Genomic DNA, 26,514 nt, shown 5'->3' with positions numbered 1-26,514 from the left:
GTGAGACAGGGGTTTGAGGCAGCACCTATGGAGTGAAGGAATAGGTGACGTTTCGGGTCGAGACCCTTCTTCAGACCATGTCTGTTCTCATCCAAAGAAGACACGAAACACTGGTCTTCCGTCTGAAGAAGGGTCTCGACCCGAAACGTCGCCCATTATCTCTTCTCTCAAGAGATGCTGCCCGTCCCGCTGAGTTACTCCAGCTTTTTGTGTCTATCTTCGGTTTAAACCCGCATCTCCAGTTCCTTCCTACACATATGCTCTCATCCAAGTGGTCCTGAGATGTTTCTCAGTGCTCATGTATAGTGATACCTATACTGGACTGGAAATAAACATTAATTTCACAATACCTCGATGGTACATGAGATGCCGTCGTGGTCACTTTGCTCAGGCGAGGCAGGCGGCTCTATAATGTCTTCTGCGCATGCGACCTCAGGCGCCTGCGGGCGGCAGTTTGGGGCAAAGCCCGAGCAGGGCGCCCGACTGCGCATGCGGGTTTCACCGACGGTTGAGGGGGCGGGGCGAGTTTCCCGCCCGCCGAGCCGATAACGCATGCGCTTTACCGCCGCAGCCTTGTTGGCGAGGAAGAAAGTGCGCACGCGCAGACGGCTCCTACCGCTCAATGATGGGGGCGGGAGCGATGCGCATGCGCTGCGAGGACCATGTGGGGGGAGGGGAGGGGTTCGGCGAAGGTGGAAGGTCGTGGTCTCCCTGGGAAACGGGAGCTGTCCGGTCACCTGTTGACCCAGCAGCTTGAACCAACGCCGCTGCACTAAAGGGTAATCCCTACTCATTCTGGAGGAGCGGAGTGCGAGGAAACGTTTGGGAAAGGTGAGTCTGTGTCAGGGATGTGCAATGAGACCTAAACCTCGAGGGACAGTAGAGTTAGAAACGAAGTACTGCTGATGTTTAAATCTGCAGTAAAGCAGGACATGTTGGTGTGTGGCGTTGAAGGGTGAGGGTACTGATCACTACATTCACTTGTGTGCGTGACCCAAAGCCTGCGTTGTCGCCGATTGTGCCGTTAATGACATCTCCACGGGCTGGAGAGGAATCTGAAGTGGTTGGGGAAAGTTCCAATTAGAGTGGACTCTTGGGTCCAAATTATAAAGCAAAGTTACAGCAAAAAAAAGGTGACAATCTTGAGGTTACACCAAGACGAAAGTCATATCCAAATCGGTTTCATAGAACAGAAACGGGGTCTTTGGCCTACCTTGTTCATTGTGACCATTATCACATATTTGGCTAGTCTAATTTGTCTGCATTTGACCGTCTAAACCCTTCCTAGCCATAGATTTGGCCAAACGTCTTTTAAAAGTCTTAAATACTCAGCGGGACAGGCAGCATCTCTGGACAATAGACAATAGGTGCAGGAGTAGGCCATTCGGCCCTTCGAGCCAGCACCGCCGTTCAATGTGATCATGACTGATCATCCCCAATCAGTACCCCGTTCCTGCCTTCTCCCCATATCCCCTGATTCCGCTATCTTTAAGAGCCCTATCTAGCTCTTTCTGAAAAGTATCCAGAGAACTGGACTCCACTGCTCTCTGAGGCAGAGAATTCCACAGACTCAGAACACTCTGTGAGAAAAAGTGTTTCTTCATCTCCATTCTAAATGGCTTAATCCTTATTCTTAAACTGTGGCCCCTGGTTCTGAACTCCAACATCGGGAACATGTTTCCTGCCTCTAGCGTGTCCAAACCCTTAACAATCTTATACATTAAGAGGATAAGATCTCCTCACATCCTTCTAAGCTCCAGAGTGTACATGCCCAGCCGCTCCAATCTCTCAGCATATGACAGTCCCGCCATCCCGGGAATTAACCTTGTAAACCAACGCTGCACGTTAGTTTACAAACAATAGCAAGAATGTTCTTCCTCGAATTAGGGGACCAAAACTGCACACGATACTCCAGGTGTGGTCTCACTAGGGCCCTCTACAACTGCAGAAGGGCAGTTCTCTTTGCTCCTGTACTTGACTCGTTTTGTTATAAAGGCCAACATGCCAGCTGTACCTGCATACTTACTTTCATGGACTGATGAACAAGGAGAAAAGAAATGGGTTTCAGATTATTCGGCTTTATTTGTACCTGCTTCTATAGCTTCCTCTGACAGCTCATTCCTTGAAACTCAATTTCAAGTTTTTATGTACCTTGTTGTTTGTTATGACTGTTGGCAGACCAATTTCCCTCCGGGGATGAATAAAGTTTCTGTCGTATCGTAATGCAGATTGCCTCTAGAAAAAGTTGCTTGTGAGGTCCCTCTTAAATCTTTCCCCTCTCACTGCCTGTGCCATCTATATTATTAAATCTCTGATCTTGACCGCTTTTGGCCCACTGTGCTGCGATTTTCATTTTTGGCCACCTCGCTCAGAGCCCCCCTCCGCCTAACGGGTGCGGAGGATTTTTCCCATCGATGACAAATCAGAGAGATATTAATGTTTTAAAAAAATTCACCATTCTCTCTGCTGCCCATGTTGGAGGGAGGGGGAGGGACTATAAAACCAGGAAGTGGTGTTCCTCACTCACTCTCTGCAAAATGGAATTTCAAGGAATAGTCATGAGTCAACTGCCAGCCCGCCAGCCGTGAGTGAGCTGCCAGCAGATCAGGTGGCTTGGGCAGCTTTCGTGTAAAGTTGAAAGGCACTATGGCAAACTACAAATGGCTTGAGGGACTGAGCTGCCACCCCAAGAAACCCATACAAGCACTCCATAAATGGTACTTGGGTGCCCTTGAATTTGAAAGGCCCCCCCCCCCCCCCCCCCCCCCACTGGCCACCAATATTGGAATTGGCGGAGAGGTGGAATATTGCGTTGGGGGACCAGCTATCCCGTGGGAACATGGGACCCAACGGGTCCCACTTAGTCTAGTTTAGTTTTATATTCCTCTATCTGGGAAAAAGATTTAGTGTTCACTTTAACCATGCCCCTCCTGCTCACTTGAATAAGGTTAACCTTATCATTTAACCTTATGAAGCCAACAGTTGTGAACCTGGGTTTTAGGATGGACAGTGACTTTAAATTAGATCGCCAAATATGCGCGGTGGTTAAGTCCAGCTTCTTTCACCTAAGGAAGCTGGCGAAGGTGAAGCCCATTCTCGAGCGGCAGCATTTTGAGACAGTAATCCATATCGCACATATCGCCAATTCTGGCCTCCCTACACTTGCTCCCGGTGCACTTTCGAGTTCATTTTAAGATACTGTTATTTGTTTTTAAATCTCTGAATGGGCTCGCCCCGCCTTACCTCTCTGAGCTGCTCCACCCATACGCTCCTGCCCGGTCCCTCAGGTCAGCTGGTCAGCTGCTCCTGGAGGTACCGAGGTCTAGTCGGAGGCTCAGAGGGGATAGAGCCTTCTCTGTTGCTGCTCCGGCACTCTGGAACACCCTGCCATTGCACATCAGACAGGCACCCTCACTGTCCATCTTCAAATCCAGTGTTAAAACACATTTGTACTCCCTGGCTTTTGACCATGCCTGAGGCTTTGCTTCTGTTTGTGGTGTTTTTGATGTTTCTTTATTTTACATGTCTTTTCCTACTATTTCTTTTGATTGTTCTTTTTGGTGTGTATTAACTTTTTTGTCAATCATTAGTGATGTACAGCACTTTGTTGCAGCTATGTTTGTTTTTAAAGTGCTCTATAAATAATTATTATTATTATTATTATTGAGATAGATGGCAAACAGTAATGGGCCCAGCACTGAACCTGGAGGCACACCACAAGTCACAGGCCTCCAGTCTGAGAAGCAGCATTCCTCCATCATCCCCTGCTTCCTTCCCTGATGCCAATTTTCTATATGTTCGGCTATCTCTCCCTGGATCCCATGAGATCTAACCTTCCAGAGCAGCCTACCATGTGGAATCTTGACGAATTCTTTGCTGAAGTCCATATATACAACAGCTCTGCCCTCTCCAATCATTTTGGTCACATTGTTAAAAAAAAAAGTCACTCTGATTTGTGAGATACAACCTCCCACCTTCAAAACCATGCAGACCATCCCTAATCAGCCCTTGTCCATCTAAATGCTTGTATATCCTATCCCTTAGAATACTCTAGTAACTTTACAACTACAGATGTTAAGCTCACTGGCCTATAATTCCCAGATTCCTCTGCAGCCCTTCTTGCTTAGAGGCACAACTTTTGCCAACCTCCAGTCTTATATTAAAGATAGTTTCAGAAATCTCCAATCAGGCTGATAGGAGGTCAGGACCATACTCTAGATGATGAGAGGACCATTCAGTTGCTTTGTGACAGGTAGTGCAAAACTGTCCCTGAATCTGGCAGTATGCATTGTCAAACTTCTATACCTCATGCCTGGTGGGAGAGGGGAGAAGAGGGAGTGACTGATCCTTGATTATGCTGGCGGCTTTGCCGATGCACCATGAAGTCAATAGAAGGGAGGTTGGTTTACCTGATGGTCTGAGCTACTTCCCCAACTTTCTGCAATCTCTTGCAATTTTGGATGGCGCTGTTCCTAAACCAGGCTGTGATGCATCCCGATAAAATGCTTTCTATGGTCCATCTGTAGAAGTTGGTGAAGGTTGTTGGGATATGCCAAACTTCCTAGGATGTGGCTGGTCCAGGACAAATTAGTGGTGATATTTATTCCTATGAACTTGAGAGCTTTTGATCATCACTACTTTGGAACCATCAATGTCATACACTGCTTCGCTTCCTGAAGTTAATCACAATCCCCTTGATCTTACTGACATTACGGAAGAGGTGGCTGACTTGGCACCAAGTTACAGGCTTCTCAGTCTCGTTTCTATATTCCATCTTGTCATTTTTTGATGTCTGGCCCACTATGCTGGTGTCATCTGCGAACTTGTAGATTGAGTTGGATTCGTTTTTGGTGCAGTCATGAGTGTATAAAGAGTATAGCAAGGGGTTGAGAACCTGTCATTGGGGAGCAACCTTGAGAATTATTGTTGATAGATTTGTCACCTATCCTCACTGATTGTGATCTGTGGGTCAGGAAGTTCACAAGTTATGGTAGTAGAATTAGGCAATTAAGCCCATCGATCCACTGCCATTCAGTGATGGCTGATATCAGCCTCCAAATCCAATTTTCCTGCCTTCTCCCCATAATCCTTGACACCCGTTCTAATCAAGAAGCTGAGGATCCAGTTGCAGTGGAGTTCTGACTTAATTTCCACTAGTTTGGAGATGAGCTTGGTTGGGATAAGGTGTAGCTGATGAACAGGTCCTTCAGCCACGATGTTTGTGCTGACTGTGATGCCAAATTAAACTAACCCCATCTGCCTGAACATGATCTGTATCCTTCTGTTCCCTGCATGTGAATGTACTGATCCAAATGCTTTCACACAAAGGGTTGTGGGTGTATGGAACAAGCTCCAGAGGAGGTAGTTGAGGTTGGGACGATCCAACCTTCCAAGAAATTGTTATACAGCTATGTGGATAGGACAGGTTTTGAGGGATATGGACCAAACGCAGGCAGGTGGGACTAGTGTAGCTGGGATATGTTGGCAGGTGTGGGAAAGTAGGGCCAAAGGGCCTGTTTCCATGCTATATGACTCTTTGACCCAATAGGCACATTTTTTCAAAACTTGTTAAATTACGGGAGGTTACCAGAAGATTGCAAAGCAGCCAAATATGACTTAATTGTTCAAGGGAGGAGGTCAGAAAGGAGGGAACAACAGGCCAGTTAGTTTAACATGTGTTGTTGGCAAGATGCTGGAGTCAATAATCAGAGGAAATAACTAATCAATTAGAAAAAATGAATATAATTTAGACTAAATTCTTCTGTCTGAAGAAGGTTCCTGTCCTGAAATGTCGCCAATCCATGTTCTCCTGGGATGCTGCCTGTTTTTCTGAGTTACTCCAGCATTTTGTTTTTCTTAAAATATAATTAAACTTGGTCAACGTGGTTTTATGAAAGGTAAATTATATTTGACAAATTTACACAATTTTTTTGATGTGGTAGGAATGGTTGTTAGAGAAACCCTGTAGATGGAATATATTTAGCAGTAGAGGCGAGTTAGCAAAGCGATGGAAGGAGGTGACGGGAGTGGACATAGTGAGGGAAGAAGAAACAGCCGGTGAGAGTGGAGGGAACCACGCAGTGACTGAGTGCATCAAACGGCTCACTGCTGCACCTTGCGAGTGGGGATTGCGTTGAAATCCGGGCGGTGTGCAGGTGCGACCGGGATGGTGTTGGCAGGTCCGTCTGCTATAACTTTAATCTGTTATAAAGGGGTCTGTTAAAACGAGGGTTTGCTATATTTATTATTGAAACTTTTAATCCGAGAGTAATATCTTTTGTTGGAGGATGTGAGATTTGTTCTTTTAGGTTATGATTTTTTTTTCATCTGTAGTATTGGTCTCCTTAAGAAAATGGTATAATACTTTATGAAGTATACGAACTGAAAAAGTTAATTTAAATTTTATTTTTCAGATTATCTGAGTGATATGGCTCTCTGGGTTTTCTGTAACAACTGTTTTCAACAGCCCAAAGCAAACGGTTACAGATTTGCTCTGACAAATTGCGGACATGTTGTCTGTGAAATGTGTCTGAAAAAAGGTAGGAATAGAATACCACCACCATACTGTGATTTTAAGAGGAAGATATTGTTCAATAGGTGACCAATTACAATGCAGGTCTGGGTACAGGAAAGTTTAATCATAATTTTATTTAAATTTGAAATTTATTCTTTGTTAAGTGTAGGCAGAAGTTCAACGCAGTACTGGAGTAAGTTCAGCAAGTCAGGTAGCATATGTGGAGGATATGGATAGGTAATGTTTCAGGTTGGAACTCTTCAGACGTGAGCATGAATTTGTACAGTTGCATATTTCAGAAAATTTGTAGTATTCTAGCATCCAATTAATTATATTGTAAATCCTGTCAATATTTTTTTGCCTGCAGAACTTGCAATATTTTAGTATTTTTAACTACTGCTAGACATCTAATACACTTCAATGTCATCTTTAAAACTATTGATGCAGGAGACTAGAGTAAAAAGCAAAATCTGTCCCTGAGACTAAAAAATAGGTAATTAGAATTATGTTGGTAAAATGATAAACATTGGTTAAAGAACTGATGAGAACATGTGTTTGAATCCCCGTTGTGCAACAGTGTACTGGTGATTGGGCCAATGATGCGGAAACGCAGATTAATAATACTGATCAGGAACTCATTTTAGGGGGGGAGGGAAGGAAGGGTGTTATCTCTGTCCCATTTAGACTGTTCTGCAGGTGATTTCAGTTACCCACCAAAGAGGTTGCATCTTAAGTGCTCCCTAAGTAATTGAACCAACGACTCAATTTGGTATTGTAGAACTGGGCAATAAGGGTAATGCCATTGGTAGAACTTACAGACAAAGAACAGTAGAGCACAGGTACAGGTTCATTGGCTCACACTGTTTGTGCCAAACATGATGCCTAGCTAAACTGATCTCATCTACCTGCACAGGATCTATATCTCTCTGTTCTCTGCATTTCCATGTGCCTATCTAAAAGCCTCTTAAATACCACTATCATATATGTCTCCACCAATGCACCTGGCAATGTATTCCAGGACATCAACACACTCCGCACATCTCCATTAAACTTTTCCCTTCTCGCATTATAGCTATGCCCTCTAGTCATGGACATTTTCACGCTGGGATAAAGATTTGACGGTTTACCCTACCTATGCCTCATAATTTTATATATTTCTATCAAGTGTCCCCTCTACCTCTGATGTTCCAGAGAAAACAATCTAAGGCTATCCAACCTCTCCTGTAGCTGAAACCCTCTAAACCAGGCAGCATTCTGGTAAATCTCCTATGCACCTCTCCAAAACATCCATATCTTTCCTGTAATGGGGCAACCAGAACTGCATGCAATAGTCCAAATGTGGGCAATCCACAGTCCTGTAGAGCTATATCATGACCAGAACTGCACACAACACTCCTAACACTCCAATGAAGGCAAGCATACCATATGCCGCATTTACCCCCTTATCTACTTCTGCTGTCATTGTTAAGGGCCTGTCCCATTATACGAGGTAATTCAAGAGTTCTTCCGAGTTTCCACTGATTCGAACTCGGAGAATTACGGTAATAGCTGCTCGTAGGTACTCGGGGCTCTCGTGGACATTTTTCAACATGTTGAAAAAACTTAATGAGCTTACCGCGTTTCCCGAGTACCTGCCGTTAGCGTTACGAGCTGCTAAGAGACGTCCCGAGCTCCGACGTACCTGCTACGTTCATTCTAGTACTTACCACGAGTTTGATTTGTTTTAAAATTCGGGAGAGCTCATGGGTAAACTCGTATAAGTGGGACAGGCCCTTTAGTATGCCATGAACAGACTCCAAGATCCCTCTGCATATCAGTACTGTAGGGTCTTGCCATTAACTTACTCTCGCACTGGAGGAACTCCACAGCAACTGTGGAGGAATGAGATTTTGGGTCTGAGGAAGAGTTCCAACCCAAAAATTAAAAATTAATCCTGACCGCTGAGTTCCTCCTGCACATTATTGTGTTCAGACCAAGCAAAATGTGCTGATAAATGCAGCTGTTAAGCCATCTTGACTTACCCTCTCAAAGGCATCCCTTTTGTGCTATGCAGCCCCCCCCCCCCCCACTTTCTCTCTTGCTCAAACAAACCCATTTATCTGTCTTTCCCAGTTCTGATGAACGATCGTAAACTAATTTTTTTTTTCTCTTTTCGCAGATGCTCTGTGATTGCTGAGTTTTCCCAGAATTTTGTGTTTTTACTTGAGATTTCCAGCATCTGCATTATTTTATTGATTTTCATTTACTATCAATCAGCACCTCTCATTGATTTGTACTGTGCTCAAAGAGGGAGATTTAAAATCAAAAGTCTGGCTAACAAACTGATGCAGTCCATTTTCATGACCAATCTCATTACCACAAAAGGAGCGACAAAGTCCTGGAGTAACTCAGCGGGTCAGGCAGCATCTCAGGAGAACATGGATAGATGACGTTTGGGGTTGGTACCCTTCATTAGACTCATTGTGGGGGGTGTGAGAGGGGTGTGCAAAAGCTGGAAGAGAGGTGGGGGCAGGAGAAAGCCTGGCAAATGATGTGGATACACGTGAGTGTTTTTTCTTGGGGCAGATGTAGAGACAAAAAGCCTGGCAAATGAAACATAGAAATATAGAAACGTGAGGAGTTTTGCACCGCCATTCAATATGTTGGCTGTCAAAATCCCGGCCTTCTCTCCAGACCCCCTGATGTAGCCACAGACTTAAAAAGCGCTGGACTACCCTCTGTGGCAGAGAGATCCAAATTCACCACTCTCTATTGTGAAAAGACAGAGGAGGGAATATAAGTGGAATGACCCTTCCTCTGACCCAAAACTGTACGCATACTCTTAAGACCTTGCTCCCTTATAACTAAGATGCAATGAGATGGGAGGGGAAGAAAATTAGTGTAAATTCTAGAGAGTATAAAATCCAGTCCACAGTCCTGGTGGTCTCTGCACTCCCTCTATGGCAGGGATTTGGAGACCAAAACTGTACGCAATACTCCAGGTGTGGTCTCACCAAGACCCTGTACAACTGCAGTAGAACCTCCCTGCTCCTATACTCAAATCCTTTTGCAATGGGCCTACCTTGACTGGTGTACAATGAGACCCAGGGCATCTCCCCCTTTCCCAATCGGAGCTTTCCCGTTTTTTGTGAAGCTGAGATGGGAGGGGAAAAATGAGTGTCAATCCAGGTGAAATGGGGTGGGAAAGGGGGTTGTTTGTAGCTTTATTGGGAATTCATTGTTATGGTTGGTTGTAATACCCCAACAGAATACAAGATGCTGATCCTCCAGTTTGCTTGCAGTCTCACTCTGGCAATGGTAGAAGCCCAGGACAGAAAGGTTGATGTGGGAAGGGGAGTTAAAATGATTAGCAACTTGGAGATCTAGCAGACATTTGTGCACCACGTGCAATTGCTTGACAAATTGGTCGCCTAGTCTACACTTGGTCTTGCGCATGCAAAGGAAGTCACACCAGGAACACCGAATGCATTAGCTGAGGTTAGAGGAGATTCATATGAACTTCAGTCTCACCAGGAAGGACTACTGGGGTGGATGTGAGGGAGGAGATATAGGGACGGCTGTTGCAGGGGAAAGTACCTGGCGAGAGGGTGGTTTGTGTGGGAAGGGTTGAGCGAATCAACGTTTTGTGCCTTTTTTCATCAACCAGCATCTGCAGTTCCTTGTATCTCCATTACGACACTCCTGAAAAGTGTAGTATTCCTTAGATGCCCAGCTGAAGCTTGGCATCAAGCCTATGCAATATTGAGTAATCCCGGGTGTTTTGATCAACAGGAATTTAAGAATGAGTGGGTATGGCGATGGGATTGTATAGAATCAGTGCCTTTAGGGTTATTATTGTTACATGTACTGAGGTCCTGTGAATTTCCTTGTATTGCATGCTATCCAAACAGATCAGATATTCCATACATAGCTACAATTCGATTAAACTCAAGGACAATAGATAGAGAAAAGGGGAAGATACAGAGTGCAAAATACAGTTCTCAGCATTGTCGCACATCAGTTCCACAGACAAAGTACAATGTCTTCAATGGGGTAGAGAGAGACGTTTCAAACAGTACCTTAGCTTACAGAAGGACCATTCAGAAGTCTGATAATGGAGGGTAAGACGCTGTTCCTGAGTCTGTACCTTCTGCCCGCCTAGAGCACAGAGAGGAAGGAATGACTGCGGTACGACAAGGCTGTGATTATATTGGTTGTTTTTCTGAGGCAGCATGGTGTCGATGGAGTCAATGGTGGTAGATCTAGTCTGTGTGTTGGACTGGGCTATACCTACAACTGTCTGCAATTTCTTGTGGTCTTGGCCAGAGCTATTCGCAAACCCAAGCTGCGATGTAACCTGACAATAGACTTTCTATTGTACTACTGTAGAAGTATGTAAGATTCACTGGAGACACTGAATTTCCTGCATCCTCAGGAACTAGAGACCTCTGTGTTGCTTCGGTGACTGTCGCATCAATGTGGTTGTTCCACGACAGATCAATGATAATATTAACGCCAAGAAACCTGAAGCTCTCAACCATTTCTACTTCTACACAATTGATGCTGATTGGGGCATGGACGCATCCATGCTTCCAAAAGTCAATAATTAGCTCCTTTGTCATTGAAATTAAAGGAGATGTTGTTGTCCTGACACCATGTCACTAGGTTCTCTATCTCCTTCCTGTACTCCTTCTCATTATTGTGGTGTCTTCTGCAAATTTGTAGATGGAATTATTTCCCAATTTGGCTGTACAGCCAAATTAGTTTAAAGGGAGTCTGGTGGAGGACTGAGAGCTCTGATGTCGAGAGTTATTATGCATAATGCATTTCGTTGTCTCTGTACTGTACACTGACAATGACAATTAAAATTGAATCTGAATCTGAATCTGAGGAGGAGATGTCGCCTATCTTCACTGATTGAGGCCTATGGGTCAGAAAGTTGAGGATAGAGTGGCAAAGGGAGGACCTGATTCTAAGGTCTCAGAGTATGGAGCAGAGTTTGGATGGGATTATGGTTTTGAAGGTGGGGCTATAGTTGATACCGTGCCCTCCATAATATTTGGGACAAAGACCCATCATTTATTTGTTTGCTTCTGTACTCCACAATTTGAGATTTGTAATAGAAAAAAAAATTCACATGTGGTTAAAGTGCACATTGTCAGATTTTATAAAAGGCCATGTTTATACATTTTGGTTTCACCATGTAGAAATTACAGCTGTGTTTATACATAGTTCCCCCCCCCCCCCCCATTTCATGGCACCATAATTTTTGGGACACATGGCTTCACAGGTGTTTGTAATTGCTCAGGTATGTTTAATTGCTTCCTTAATCAAGATATAAGAGAGCTCTCAGCACCGAGTCTTTCCTCCAATCTTTCCATCACCTTTGGAAACTTTTATTGCTGTTTATCAACATGATGACAAAAGTTGTCCCAATGAAAGTCAAAGAAGCCATTATGAGACTGATAAACAAGAATAAAACTGTTGGAGACATCAGCCAAACCTTGGGTTTACCAAAATCAACTGTTTGGAACATCGTTAAGAAGAAAAAGAGCACTGGTTAGCTTACTAATTGCAAAGGGACTGGCAGGTTAAGGAAGACTTCCACAGCAGATTGAAGAATTCTCTCTATAATAAATAAAAATCCCCAAACATCTGTCCGACAGATCTCAATCAATCAATCAATCAATCAATCAGTTTTATTCGTCACATTGCACATAAAGTGCAAGTGAAATGAATTTTCAGTAGCGGTACAATAATAAAGAACACACAAACACAATAAAAATTTTACACAAACATCCACCACAGCATTCATCACTGTGGTGGAAAGCACAGAAATTGCCCAGTCCTCCTCCATTTTCCCCCGTGGTCAGGACCTCCACCCTCCGCAGCCGCCGCTGCGGGCGTCCAGATGGTAAAGGACAAAGTAAAGTCAAGGTAAGTCCAGGATCGGCTCTTCCCCAACGGAGACCGCGGCTTCAGGCTGGTGTAGGCCGGCAGTCGAAGATTTAGAGTTTGCACCGCAGCCAGAAGCACCGCAGACTGCAGGGCCGGCGGTCGAAGCTCCCCTCCAGGGGTGATGGTAAGTTCACGCCGCGCCCGCGGTAGAAGTTGGCCGCGGGTCGGCATTCGGAGCTTCTTCCCCCCGGGTCCCCAACGTGAGATCCCGGGCTGTAGACGCCGCGCCAGCTGGAGCTCTGCAGACTGCGGCTTCAGGCTGCCGGCTGCCGCGGGCCAGCGAAACGGAGCGCTCCCCTCCAGCGAGCCCCAGCAAGGGCTCGCCCGCTCCACGCTGACAGTCCACGCTGTGCCCACGGCTGAAGCCCCGCGCACGTCTCCGGGAAAAGCCGCGCCGATCCTTGCTGTTAGGCCACGGGGGAGGCGACTGGAATCACCAGTCTTTCAAAACACTTCCCGCTGGTGGATCTCAGACACTTCATAATCAAGTTTGCTGATGACACAGTGGTGGTGGGCCTGATCTCCGATAACAATGAGAAGGCCTACTGGGAGGAGGTGGCTGATCTGGCACTCGTGTCAGGACAACAGCCTCCTCTTGAATGTCATAAAAACTAAGGAGCTGATCGTGGACTTTAGAAGGGCACAACATCCGAGGAGATATATGCCACTAGAGATAAATGGGGCTACTGTGGATAGGGTGAGCTGCTTTAAATACCTGGGAGTCCACATCACAAAGGATTTGACGTGGACGTCACACGCTGCCGCAGTGGTGAGTACGGCAAGGCAGCGCCTTTACCACCTCGGGCAGCTGAGGAAATTCAGAGTCTGAGGATCTTTCAGTGCTTCTACTCTGGGGCTGTAGAAAGCATCTTGTCTGGCAACATCACAATCTGGTTTGGGAACTGCTCTGCCCAGGACAAGAAGGCACTGCAGAGAGTAGTGCGTTCGGCCAAACGCACTATGGGAACTACACTCGCCCCCTGCAGGAACTATATATCTGAAGGTGCAGATCCAGAGCCAGCAACATTATGCGGACCCCTACCACCCCAGCAACGGACTGTTCCAGGTGTTACGGCCAGGCAAATGCCTCTGCTATCATGCTGTGAAAACAGAGAGGATGAGACGGAGTTTCTTCCCACAGGCCATTAGGACTGTAAACTCTTATCTCACCAGGGACTAATTTACTGTACTAATTTACTGTTGTGTTGTGCCTTTTTAAAATTGCAGTTTTTTTTCTATTATGTAAATACTGATTCTGTTCTGTAGTTTTTTTGCACAATCCGCAGACATTGCCACTTTCATTTCACTGCACATTTTGTATGTGCATGTGACAAATAAAGTTGACTTTGACTAGACATTAAGGCAAGCAACCTGACCTTTCCTCGACACCAGGATGCTAGTGGTCTTTTAGAAGCAGGTGGAACTTTGGAATGGAGAACTGTGAGGTTAAAGATATCTGTGAATACCTCTGCCAGCTGATCCGCACAGCTCCCGAGGACATGGCCAGGTACTCCATCACTCAGGAATGGCGATCTTGCATCTGCCTCAGTAACCATTGGTATGGGCGCACCTAGGACTGGAGGGGGTGGGAATTGAGATCCAAGGGTCGACACAACTATTTTATTCTTGTTACACTACAACATACAGCCTTAGCACGTGTCATAGGTCGTCAAAAATTTTGAACATGTTGAAAATTCACCGGCGAACAGAAAGAAGCTATGACTCTGGGTGACTAGGAGCCTACTCACGACCATGCAGGCGACACCTTGGCGACACCCGGGTGAGGTCTGTATGGTCGTGAGTAGTCGCCCAAAGAGCTGTACCTTGTTCTGGTCGCCGCTGGATTTTCAACATGTTGAACATTTTCGGCGAACTGTAACGACCTATGACGGGTGCCGGCAGTCGCCGAAAAAGTCGTGTAAGTGGGACAGGCCCTTAACATTGCACTAGTGGCACCCTAATTCATTTACATTTTATAACTGCCAGTTTACGCTATGTTTGAAATACCTATTGATTATGTGGTCATTTTACAAGTTGTAAATTGACGGCTGTTGGTTAATTCAGAATGCAGACAAAAAGTTCAAAATGCAGATATAGTTCCTTGCAGCACAACATTTAAATTAACCGTTTGCGAAACAAATGGCTCAATGCACACAAAGAGGACAATCGCCTGTCATGCTGCCAAGTATTTTAATTACAGATGGATTGATTTTGAAGACAAACTGAAGTTTTTGGAATATATCTTTTGAAATTAAGAAAATATGTTGGAATTGGAAAATTCCTAAAAAAACAATTTCAAACCTTATAATCACAAAAATAAAATATCAATGAAAAAAAATAGTGATTAACACATCATAAAGTATATGAATAAAGCACATTCCATGTAAATTTGTTGCGTTTCTTGCTTTTGAAGTGTTAATCTCAATGAACAACTTAAACTCCCACTCTGAAAACAAACGTTTAACCCGCGCAGGTTACACAAAAAAGCTGGAGAAACTCGGCGGGTGCAGCAGCATCTATGGAGCGAAGGAAATAGGCAACGTTTCGGGCCGAAACCCTTCTTCAGACTGATCGGGGGCGGGGGTGGGCGGGGACAAGAAAGGAAAAAAGGAGGAGGAGCCCGAAGGCTGGGGGATGGGAGGAGACAGCAGGGGGACTGAGGAAGGGGAGGAGACAGCAAGGACTAACAAAATTGGGAGAATTCGATGTTCATGCCCCCAGGATGCAGACTCCCCAAACGGAATATGAGGTGCTGTTCCTCCAATTTCCGGTGCTGCTCGCTGTGGCCATGGAGGAGACCCAGGACAGAGAGGTCGGAGACCGAGTGGGAGGGAGAGTTGAAGTGCTGAGCCACCGGGAGGTCAGCTTGGTTATTGCGGACCGAGCAGAGGTGTTCGGCGAAACGATCGCCCAACCTCCGCTTGGTCTCACCGATATAGATCTGCTGACATCTAGAGCAGTGGACGCAATAGATGAGGTTGGAAGAGATGCAGGTAAACCTCTGTCGCACCTGGAACGATTGCTTGGGTCCTTGAACGGAGTCGAGGGGGGAGGTAAAGGGACAAGTGTTGCATCTCTTGCGGTTGCAAGGGAAAGTGCCCGGGGAGGGGGTGGTACGAGAGGGAAGGGAAGAATTGACGAGTTATGGAGGGAGCGGTCTTTGCGGAAGGCAGATATGGGGGGAGATGGGAAGATGTGACGAGTGGTGGGGTCACGTTGGAGGTGGCGAAACTGACGGAGGATTACTTTTTGTATGTGACGGCTGGTGGGGTGAAAGGTGAGGACTAGGGGGACTCGGCCCTTGTTGCGAGTGGGGGGATGGGGAGAGAGAGCAGTGTTGCGGGGTATGGAAGAGACTCTGGTGCGAGCCTCATTTATGGTGGAGGAGGGGAACCCCCGTTCCCTGAATAACCTGAGCAAGTGTGAGGTAATGGCAAGCAAGACCCTGAACAGCATTGATGTGCAGAGAGAGATCCAATTTCTTAACTCACTGAAGGTGGCAGCAAATAAATAGGTAAGCAGATGGTATGCTTGCTTTCATTGTTAGGGGCTTTGAATATTAGAGTCAGGAAGTCATGAGGCAACTCTATAGGACTTTGGTTAGGCCGCATTTGGAGTATTGCCTGCAGTTCTGGTCACCCCATTACAGGAAGGATGTGGAGGCTTTGGAGAGGGTTTAGAGGAGGTTTACCAGAGTGATGTTTGGATTAGAGGGTTTCAACTACAGGGAGAGGTTAAATAGACTTGGATTGTTTTCTCTGGAACGTCGAAGGTTGAGTGGGGAGACTTGATGTATATAAAGCTTTTCGGGTAGACACAAGAACTTTTTCCCAGGGTGGAAATGTTCATCACTAGAGGGCATTGCTATAAGGTGAATGGACAAAAGTGTTTTCTCTAAACAGGGTGGTTGGAGCCTGGAATGTACCACCAGGGATGATGGTCAAAGCACATACATGTGCCGTTTAAGAGGCTGTTAGATAAGGCAGGCAACAGAGGGATATGGATCAGATACAGGCAGATGAGATCCGATTAACCTGGCATTATGTTCGGCACAAACATTGTGGGCAGAATGGCCCGTTTCTGTGCTGAACTGGTCTACGTTCTATGAACAAGATGAAAGTTTGAAACTTTCTTCAGTATTGAGGATGTAAATAGATTTTGTAACTGTGCCAGTAGCGTTGAACTGATGCCATGGTGATAATTGGTGAGATGTGGCAAGAGGAGGAGATGTCAAGCAACTCGGAACTTTTAAGTTAATAATTTCTCTGTATGATCCATTACAAAAATTGTAGTCCTTATTCTGAGAAAGTCTGGCTCTTAAATCTTTGCAGCTAAAAATAGATGTCTCCTGTTTATTTATAAATATAGTGGCAAGGAAAATAAAAGGAGCTTGTTAACTGCTCGTTAAAACTTTCATGCAGAAACAACAGGAATTTTCCCTAACTTTGGAACAATCTTTGTCATCTGGTCAGAATTTATTGTATTTGTGATCAAAATTAGGCTCTGAAAAGGAAACGGTTTATCTTTATAACTGAATTTGCAATCCTGTGTTCCTATTTACCAAATGGAATTTGTATCACAACTGAATGCTATACTTCGCCTCTATATCCTCTTGAGTACAACTTCAGCACTGATAATTTTGAGTTTACTCTATGAACCATTTCAATAGTTTAATAGAACAGCCAATAACAAGAGTTATGGTTTAAAAAGGATGTTCTAAATGTTATTTAAGCATCCCATCCTTAACATATCAGCCGAGAAAGGTTTTCCTCAACAGCATTCCACCACCAGGATAAACCTATTAGAAGTCAGTGTGTAGTTGCGTACAGCTGGAGGAAAGTGGCTCCTTGAGAATCATAGTGCCATACAACATGGAAACAGGCCTTTTAACCTACAGTGTACTACACTAATCCTACAGTAATTACATTCAGTATGTTGAGGAATACTTTCTTAAACTTCTATAGGAGGCGAGGCGCTGCCTCAAAAAAAATTGCCAGCATCAAAGACCCAGAATACTCTGATCACACTCTCAATGCAATCCTGCCTGTGAGATTAAGTTATACGAGTTTGAAAACCATGACTGCCAGGATAAGGCCAGCTTTTTCCTAGTAGCTGTCAGGCTCTTGAACATTACAGACATCAATTGAACTAGGAACTACAAACTCTTGTCATTGTACTAAGGACTTTGGGCTTTTTAGGCACTAATATTGGTGTTATAAATTTATTAAATTTCTTTGGGTGTTGAATCTGTGGAATTCATTGCCACAGGCTGTGGAGGCCAAGTCAGTGGATATTTTTAAGGCAGAGATAGATAGATTCCTGATTAGTACAGATATCAGAGGTTATGGGGAGAAGGCAGGAGAATGGGATTAGGAGGGAGAGAGATCACCCATGATTGAATGGCGCAGTAGACTTGATGGGCTGAATGGTCTAAATCTGCTCCTATCACTTATGAGCACAAACTTTTTGTTTATTATGTATTTATGAGTACTAGTTGACCAAGTTGACTGTGCCTGAACCTCTCTATCGGTGGATCATCAGCTTCCTGATAGACAGGAAGCAGCTTGTGAGGCTGGGAAAGCACATCTTGGACCCGCAGACCCTCAGCATAGGAGCACTGCAAGGCTGCGTACTATCCTCTCTCCTCTACTCTCTACACCAATGACGGCAAGTCCACTGACTCCTCTGTGAAGCTTATCAAGCTTGCGGATGACACAACCCTGATTGGACTGATCCAGGATGAGGAGGAATCTGTCTACAGACAGGCAGTGACACAGCTGGAGTCCTGGTGCAATTGCAACAACCTGGCGCTCAATGCTCTTAAGGCAGTGGAAATGATTGTAGACTTTAGGAGAGCTCCCTCTCCCCTCACCCCACTCACCATCAACAACACCACAGTCACATCTGTGGAGTCTTTTGAGTTCCTGGGAACCATCATCTCCAAGGACCTTAAATGGGAGCCACCATCGTCTCCACAGTCAAAAAGGCACAACAGAGGATGTACTTCCTGCGGCAGCTGAGGAATAACTACTAGAATAACTTGCTTGTCCCAACATTGAGCTGAGGAATAATCACTAGAATAACTTGCTTGTCCCAACATTTCCCATGTTTTGAAGGATACAGCTACCAGATTTGGTTTGCAGCAGGTTGTGGGGGAAATAACGGGAAGGAATAAAATAGTTGGCCTGTGCTTTCCATAAAGACATTTGTAAGAGTTCTGGAGGTCAAAAGAACATTAGTGTACACCTCCTCTACCTTTTTAGAGCCACTACCAGTACCATGTCCCTCCTGGGTCAATGTGCTATGGTCACCATTGAGCAGAAACTGAACTGGACGTGTTGTGGCCAAAAGCTGTGGTGAATCTTCTGACAGCCAAAAACCTCTCCAATTATCTACAAGACTCATCGGAAATCTGACAATATTCTCTACTTTCCTGGATCTAAAAATGCTCATAAGTCAACTTTAGCAAAGACCGAGCCCTGCTTGTTTAAACATCTAGTTTAAAACTAGTTTTTTCATCATTGGTGCATTATGATTATGTATCTGAAGACGATATTGCATCATAAAAAGATTTACTTTGGGATGATTCTTAAATCCATGACCTAATTCAGCAACAAGGGTTAAGGCAGCAGATGCATGAGAACCCAATACCTCCAGTTTCTCTCCCAGTAACACACCATTCTGATTTGGATGTCAATTGCCAGAGCTTTATCCTCACTGGATTAACATTCTCAAACTACATATGTGGGTAGCTTTTTCAGATTTGTTCACCTTTTCGAGACTGGTGGTTCAGAAAGGCCGTTGTCCAAAACTTGGAAGGAAATTATAGTTTAGTTTCGAGATACAGCGCGGAAACAGGCCCTTTGGTCCACTGAGTGAGTCCGCACATTAACAATCCTACACACACTAGGGACAATTTACACATGTACTAAGCCAATTTACTTGCATACCTGTACGTCTAGTTAGTTTAGTGTTTTGTTTTAGGAGTTCTAGCTTTTTTTATGTGTGGGGGAGGGGGGGGGGGGAGTGGGGAAACTAATTTTCAGGGTCCCTACCTGGTCGGAGATGCAGCTTTTCTCCGGGCTGCACTCTCGACCCGTCCTCGCGGCCTAACAGCGGGCCTGGGGCGGCGTTCCTGAGGGGACCGCCCAGAACCTCGGCATCGGCGGCGGCGGCATCGGCAGCGGCATCGGTGGCACCGGCATCGGCATCGGCATCGGCGGAGCTGCGGGTCTGAGGACGGCGGTGCAGCGCTGGAGTGCCATTGCGGGGCGGGCGGTGCCTTGCCTGGGTAGCTGAGCTGGAACTGCGGTGAGCTGGGTCCGTTGCAGAGCTGCGGGTCTGTGGAGCGGCTGCGGGCGGCGGCGCTGAACTTTCCATCGGGAGCCTGGAATCTCTCGATGAGATTGCCAGTTGAGCTCCATTCGGCGCGGCCTTGTCGGCTCCGGAAGCCACGGTCTCGAGTAAGGAGGCGGCCGTTTCCAGGGTTCCCATGCCGCTGAGAGGACTGTCCCGGAACAACATCACCCAGCAAGAGCGGCCTGGAACATCGGGCCTCCGTAGAGGCAACTGTGGAGGCCTCAATTGGCCCGACTATGGGGGAACTGGGGTCGGGGACTGGACTTTGTGCCTTCCCTCATAATGGGAACCATTGTGGGGGGGATGTTTTCATGTTAAAGTTCTTTAGTATTGTCATGTTTGTATTCTTTTTTTTATGTGCTGCATTGGCATAACAAATTCCACCAGTCTGGCTGTGTGGTCATTAAAAGAATATCATATATCATATCTTTGGAGTGTGGGAGGAAACCAAAGATCTCGGAGAAAACCCACGCGGTCACAGAGAGAACGTACAAACTCCCTACAGAGCACCAGTTGTCGGGATCGAACCCGGGTCTCCAGTGCTGCAAGCACTGTAAGACAGCAACTCTTATCGCTGCGCCACTGTGCCACTCCTAAAATCGAAACAATTATTCCAGTGAAATCTACATCCCAGGAATTCCACATTTCACATGGGGGAAAAAAATGTTTGCCCTACTCATAGTCTGTTCCATTTTATTACTTGAACGTGAGAGACACAGACTATTGTGGGCAACGGAATGGTGGGAGTCATTGTTAAACTGCATTGAAACAGGCCCTTTTGCCCACTGTCAATGCTAGCTGTAAACTACTAGATCTTCAGAGGTATGCACGTCGAAGGAATTGCAAATTGTTTATTCTCTCCACTGAAACCCATTGATGAGGCCAGGTTTGTGGATCCTATACTTTCCACATGAATTCCACATTTTATTTTTTTAGTATGTTTTAAAGTATGTATTTTTAATGTTTTGTGTGTGTGTGTTTTGGGGGGGGGGGGGGGGGGGGGGGGGGGGGGGTGTGAGGGGGAAACCGTTTTGTCCTCCTCCTCCATGGAGAGGCGACATTTTCCAGGTCGCCTCCCCGTGGCCTAACAGCAAGGATCGGCGCGGCCTTTCCCGGAGACGCGCCCGGGGCTTCAGCGGCGGGCGCAGCGTGGACTCTCGGCGTGGAGCGGGCCGAGCCCTCACTGGAGGGGAGCGCTCCGTTTCGCTGGCCCGCGGCAACCGGCAGCCTGAAGCTCCAGCTGGCGCGGCGTCTACAGCCCGGGATCCCTCGTGGGTGACCTGGTGGAAGAAGAAGCCATCACTGCTGGCCCGCGGCCGACTTCTACCGCGGGCGCGGTGGCGACTTACTATCACCCCTGCAGGGGAGCTTCGACCGCCGGCCCTGCGGTCTGCGGTGCTTCTGGCTGCGGCGCGGCGGGAACTTTAAACTTTAAATCTTCGACCGCCGGCCTGCGGCCTACACCAACTTAAAGCCACGGTCTCCGGTGGGGAAGAGCCGACTCTGGACTTATACCTTGTCCTTTTACCATCTGGGCCCCCGCAGCAACGGCTGCGGAGGGTTGAGGTCCCGACCACGGGGGAAAATGGAGGAGGACTGGCCAAATTGTGTACCTTCCACCACAGTGATGAATGCGATGGTGGATGTTTATGTTAAACTTTTATTGTGTTTTTGTGTGTGTTCTTTATGATTGTACCGCTGCTGACATATTAATTTCACTTGCACTTATGTGCAATGTGACAAATAAACTGTATTGTATTGTATTGTATTGTAATTCAACCACCTGGTCCTTGGTCTCACTGACATTACAAGGAAACTTTTTGTTCTGGACCCATTCCAATAGATTTTCAATCTCCTATACTCTGACATATTACCCATTATTCGTCTAACAATGGTGGTCTTATCTGTGAATTTAAAGATGGCTTTGGAACTGTGTCTGGATGCACAGTGTTCACAAGTTATAGGAGTAGAATTAGGCTATTCGGCCCATCGAGTCTACTCCACCATTCAATCATGCCTTATCTATGCCTCCTAATCCCATTTTCCTGCCTTCTCCCCATAACTCTTGACACCCATTCTAATCAAGAATTTATCTATCTCGGCCTTAAAAATAACCATTGACTTGGCCTCCATAGCTTTCTGTGGCAATGGGTTCCACAGATTAATGACCCTCTGACTAGAAGGATCTCGACCCGAAACGTCACCTATTCCTTCGCTCCATAGATGCTGCCTCACCCGATGAGTTTCTCCAGCATTTTTGTTTACCTCTTACTAAAGAAGTTCCTCCTCGCCTCCTTTCTAAAAGAGCACCCTTTAATTCTGAGGCTATGACCTCTGGTCCTAGACTCTCCCTCCAGTGGAAACATCCTTTCCACATCAATTCTATGGCTTTCATTATTCTGTAAGTTTCAATGAGGTCACCCCTCAACCTTCTAAACTCCAGCAAGTAGAAGCCCAGTGCTGCCAAACGCTCATCATATGCTAACCCACTCATTCCTCGAATCATTCTTGTATGGAAGAAGTGATGATATAGAGTGAGCAAAGCAGGGGACTAAATACAGTCTTCCTATCTGTACTTTGTATTTTGTGGTGATCAGAATACTACAGTGCACAGTACTGCAGAAGTGGTGTGAATTATGTTATAGACAGTTACCTCCCTACTCTTGTATTTTGTGCGCCAGCAAATGAAGGCAAATATCCAAGATGCTTTCCTTACCATTTTTTTTACTGATCTTCAGAGTTGCTTGGACGTGCACTGTGTTTCCACTGCTCCTTAATACTCCCTTAGCCCTATTATTCATTGTGTCTGTCCAATCCTTATTAGTCCTGTCAAAGTACATTACCAAGCACTTACCAGGATTAAATTCCATCTACCCATTTTATAAAATGATTTCTGTTATCCTGAGGAGCCTATGACTACTGTCCTCACTATCAGCAACACCAATGATTTCAAGTAATCTGCATATTTACCAATCTTGCCTCCCATGTTCGTATCCAAATCGTGAATCCCTTTTATTACCCAAGTGTAGATTAATCCTCTCTTGCAGATTTTTTTTCTACTGTCTTTCTCTACGGATTAATGGAAACAGAAGTGTGGATTGATGGTTTTTGTTTCATGCGAACCGTCTATGGGATCGATTAATTCGGCAGTTCTGCATTCATGCACAGCTTCGTCAAGTGTCAAATCTGGCAGTCTCAGAAGCTCTGATCTGAGCTTTAAATCGCTAATGCCATTCACTAAAATGTCCCTCGTTAGCTGATCAGTCAGCTGATCAATTGGCATATCTTGGAATCGGCTACGTTGGGCTAAATACATCAAGTCAGAGATAAACGAGTCTACTCGTTTGCCAGGGAACTGACGACGAGAGAAAAACCTTGCCCTATCCAAAATGTGATTTGAGGGCAGGTCACAGATCTGGCTCAGTTTACGCATCAGAACATTGGGGTCGTCAGGAGATTCAGCTGGGGTTATTACTTGGTTGTTGGCATCGCGGATTGCCGGAGCATAACGGAATGTTCTTGGTCGACGAAGGGCATCTGGGCCCGCAAGGTTGAGCAGGAGAGAGGCCTTGACAGCATCTGGTTCATTTCGGTGTGCAATGTTCATGTAGTGCTGGTAATCAATTTCAAACGTAGCCCAGCGTTCGCTGATGTCCGCATCAAAGACAAGAGGGTCAAGCTTTCGACAAGAAGAGGCCATCGTAAAGTAAAACAAAACTCACCACAAAAATAAAATAAAAACCATTATACAGAAGGAGTGGGTCAGACCACATCCGACGCCATGTAAACATGTGCCAGAGACAGTATATGATTTAAACACATCTTTAATGAGCACTAAAAACTTAACAGCATTGAGGACGGCAAGTTGTCAGTACATCCTAGCTGCTCGAACTGGCAGTGCCAGGAACGAGTGTTAGTATAAGTGTTATAGTGGGGTGGAGTTAGTGATGCTGGCTTATGTGTGATTGGTTCACATGGTTTTCTGGCAGATACCGCTAGACAAGAAGTCATCAAGCCTCACCACATTTGCCACCCCATTCGGCAGATATGTTTCTGAGAATGCTATTCGGAATCAACTCCGCCAGCGAAGTCTTCCAGAGAACTATGGAGCAATTATTCGAGGACCTACCTTGTGCTATCATTGTCGACGATATCCTTGTATATGGCAAAGACGCAGCGGAACACGATCACAATCTCAGGCTCATCTTGGAGCTCGTTCGTAAAATCAACCTCAAGCTCAATCCTGACAAGTGCAAGTTCCGGGTTCCAGTGGTCTTCCACGTCGGCCACATCCTTACTCCTGATGGCCTTAAACCCAATCCGAAGAAAGCTACTGCCATCACAGAAATGCCAGCCCAGTGAAAGGCCTGCAACGTTTTCTGGGCATGGTAAATTATCTCGGAATGTTCATACCGAACCTCAGCGAACTAAGCTCCACACTGCTGCAGCTGACCAAAAAGGACACCGCATGGCCATGGTTCCCGCAACATCAGGTTGTCTTTGATGTTTTAAAATCCAGACTGACCAGTGCAATGACCCTGACTTTTTTCGACCTGAAACGTCCGGTGATGATCACCTGCGATGCCTCAAAATTCGGGCTCGGCGCAGCCTGCTTGCAACCTTCTGCCGCTGGCACCCTACTACCTGTCGCGTATGCCTCCCGCACCATGACCGACATGGAGCTGCACTATGCGCAAATCGAAAAGGAACTGCTGGCTGTCGTTTTTTCCTGCACCAAATTCCGCGACATCGTCCTTGGCAACACATTCACGGTCGAGACGGACCACCAACCACTGGTGACGATCCTGAACAAGCCCATCCATGCCGCGCCAGCTCGTTTGCAGCGCATGATGCTGCAGCGGTACGACTTCACCATTACCTACAAAAAGGGCAAGGACATGCATGTCGCTGACATTCTCTCTCGTGCACCACGGGCATCTTGCGAACAACACCCCCATGAACAGGATGATTTCATGGTCCTCGGTGTCGACCTCGTCTCCAGTAAGCAACTGCGCACCCTGGCCGCGCACACTGCCACTGACGATACGCTTCAAACCCTCTCCTCCATCATCAAAACAAGCTGGCCAGACAAACAATTTGACATGCCTACAGAGGTGCTGCCGTTCTTCCTGGTACGTGATGAACTGGTGGTTCAGGATGGTGTTGTGGTTAAGGATCACAAGGTGGTGATATCCTCATCACTACAAGACGAATACTTCAAAGTGGCACACAGTGCTCACCCAGGAACCGACTCCACACTGGCACGCGCTCGTGGTCTGTTCTACTGGCCGGGGATGGCCAAGTACATCCGGGAACGCATAGCCTCCTGCCCCACTTGCAACAACCTTGCGCCTCATCAGCAGCAGCAGCCCCTTCTGCAACAACCACCACCAGCACTGCCCTGGACGTCACTGGCGGCAGACATTTTCGAATGGTGCGGAAAGCACTACCTTGTTCTGGTCGATTCCTTTTCTAACTGGTTTGAACTAGACCAACCGACCTACCTCATGTCTGAGATGGTCATCAAGAAGCTGATGAGACACTTCTCCGCCTTTGGCGCTCCCGTCAGCCTGAGAACCGAGAATGGTCGACAGTTCACTAGCCACATGTTCAAGCTTTTCGTAGACCGATGGAACTTCCAGCACGTCACGAGCAGTCCCGAGTATCCACAGAGTAATGGACTCGCTGAGCGTGCTGTCAGAAGTGCCAAGCACTTGCTGGATGGAGCGCGCATTTCAAAGTCAGACGTCTATCTCGATCTCCAGAATCTCAGAAACATTGCCAGAGACGGAACCCTGGGATCGCCGTCACAGCGCCTAATGTCGAGATTGACGAGGTCTCCAGTCCCCACCGCACAACAGCAGCTGGTTCCTCGGGTGTTGATGTCTGCCACAATCCAGAAACATCTCCAAGAGAAGCAGACATCCAGAAACGATCATACGACAGTTCCAGCAGACCACTCAAGCCTCTACTGCCGGGCCAGGTCGTCCGTCTAGAAGCTCCAACTGGACATTCCCGTCTGGGCACTGTTGTCAGCCCGACTGACGAGCCACGATCCTACCTGGTGAACTGTGAGGGAGCGGTATACCGGAGAAGTCGACAACACCTGCTTGCGGTGAGGGAGCCCCGACCACCGCCTGCTGGTCCCTATGCTCCACCGCTCCAGTTCCAGCTGCCTCCTGCAATGTCTCCCACCCGTCCCCGCATGCCTTACACCCCTCCACGTCCCTCGGTCTCCACTAACCATGGGGCCTCACCTACCGCATGTTTCCCCTTTCGGTCCCCACAAGCCTCTCCCGTGCCATTCTCGCCTCCAGGCTCTCCGTCCCATCTTTCAGGAGAGGGAGGGGAGGGTTGGGTCCGGAATCGCTCGGGCCGTGTTAGCAGACAGATATGGCGAGTATGTTTAACTCCATGGCATGGGTGCCCTTTCCACGCTTAATCCTAAGGGGGAAGGATGTAGATTGATGATGCATGTGAACCAATCACACGTAACCAGCATCACTAACTCCACCCCCTCTATAACACTTATACTAACACTCGTTCCTGGCACTGCCAGTTCGAGCAGCTGGGATGTACTGACAAGCTGCCGTCCTCAATGCTGTTAAGTTTTTAGTGCTCATTAAAGATGTGTTTAAATCATATACTGTCTCTGGCTCATGTTTACAAGAAGGAACTGCAGATCCTGGAATCTTGAGCAAAAC

General features: G+C 46.5%; 1 protein-coding gene across 3 annotated transcripts in view; it reads left to right on the top strand.

Annotated features, from left to right (window-relative positions):
- Positions 1–679: 679 nt before the first annotated feature.
- Positions 680–26,514, top strand: part of LOC129706739 (probable E3 SUMO-protein ligase RNF212) — a 101,424-nt gene continuing 75,589 nt past the window's right edge. For 2 of the 3 annotated variants that reach the window (XM_055651304.1, XM_055651217.1), the window contains exons 1-2: positions 680–831; positions 6,414–6,539. In XM_055651304.1, the coding sequence (XP_055507279.1) occupies positions 6,428–6,539 (112 nt within the window). In that variant the 5' untranslated portion in view covers positions 680–831; positions 6,414–6,427. Of the gene's footprint in view, positions 832–6,411; positions 6,540–26,514 lie in introns of those variants that run through there. The other variant, XM_055651394.1, reaches the window with a different exon arrangement.

The sequence above is a fragment of the Leucoraja erinacea genome, chromosome 1, assembly GCF_028641065.1.
Source record: "Leucoraja erinacea ecotype New England chromosome 1, Leri_hhj_1, whole genome shotgun sequence".
NCBI classification, from domain to species: Eukaryota; Metazoa; Chordata; class Chondrichthyes; order Rajiformes; family Rajidae; genus Leucoraja; species Leucoraja erinaceus.
Note: the sequence above shows the minus strand (reverse complement) of the source record. Positions and strands in the feature narration are given on the sequence as shown.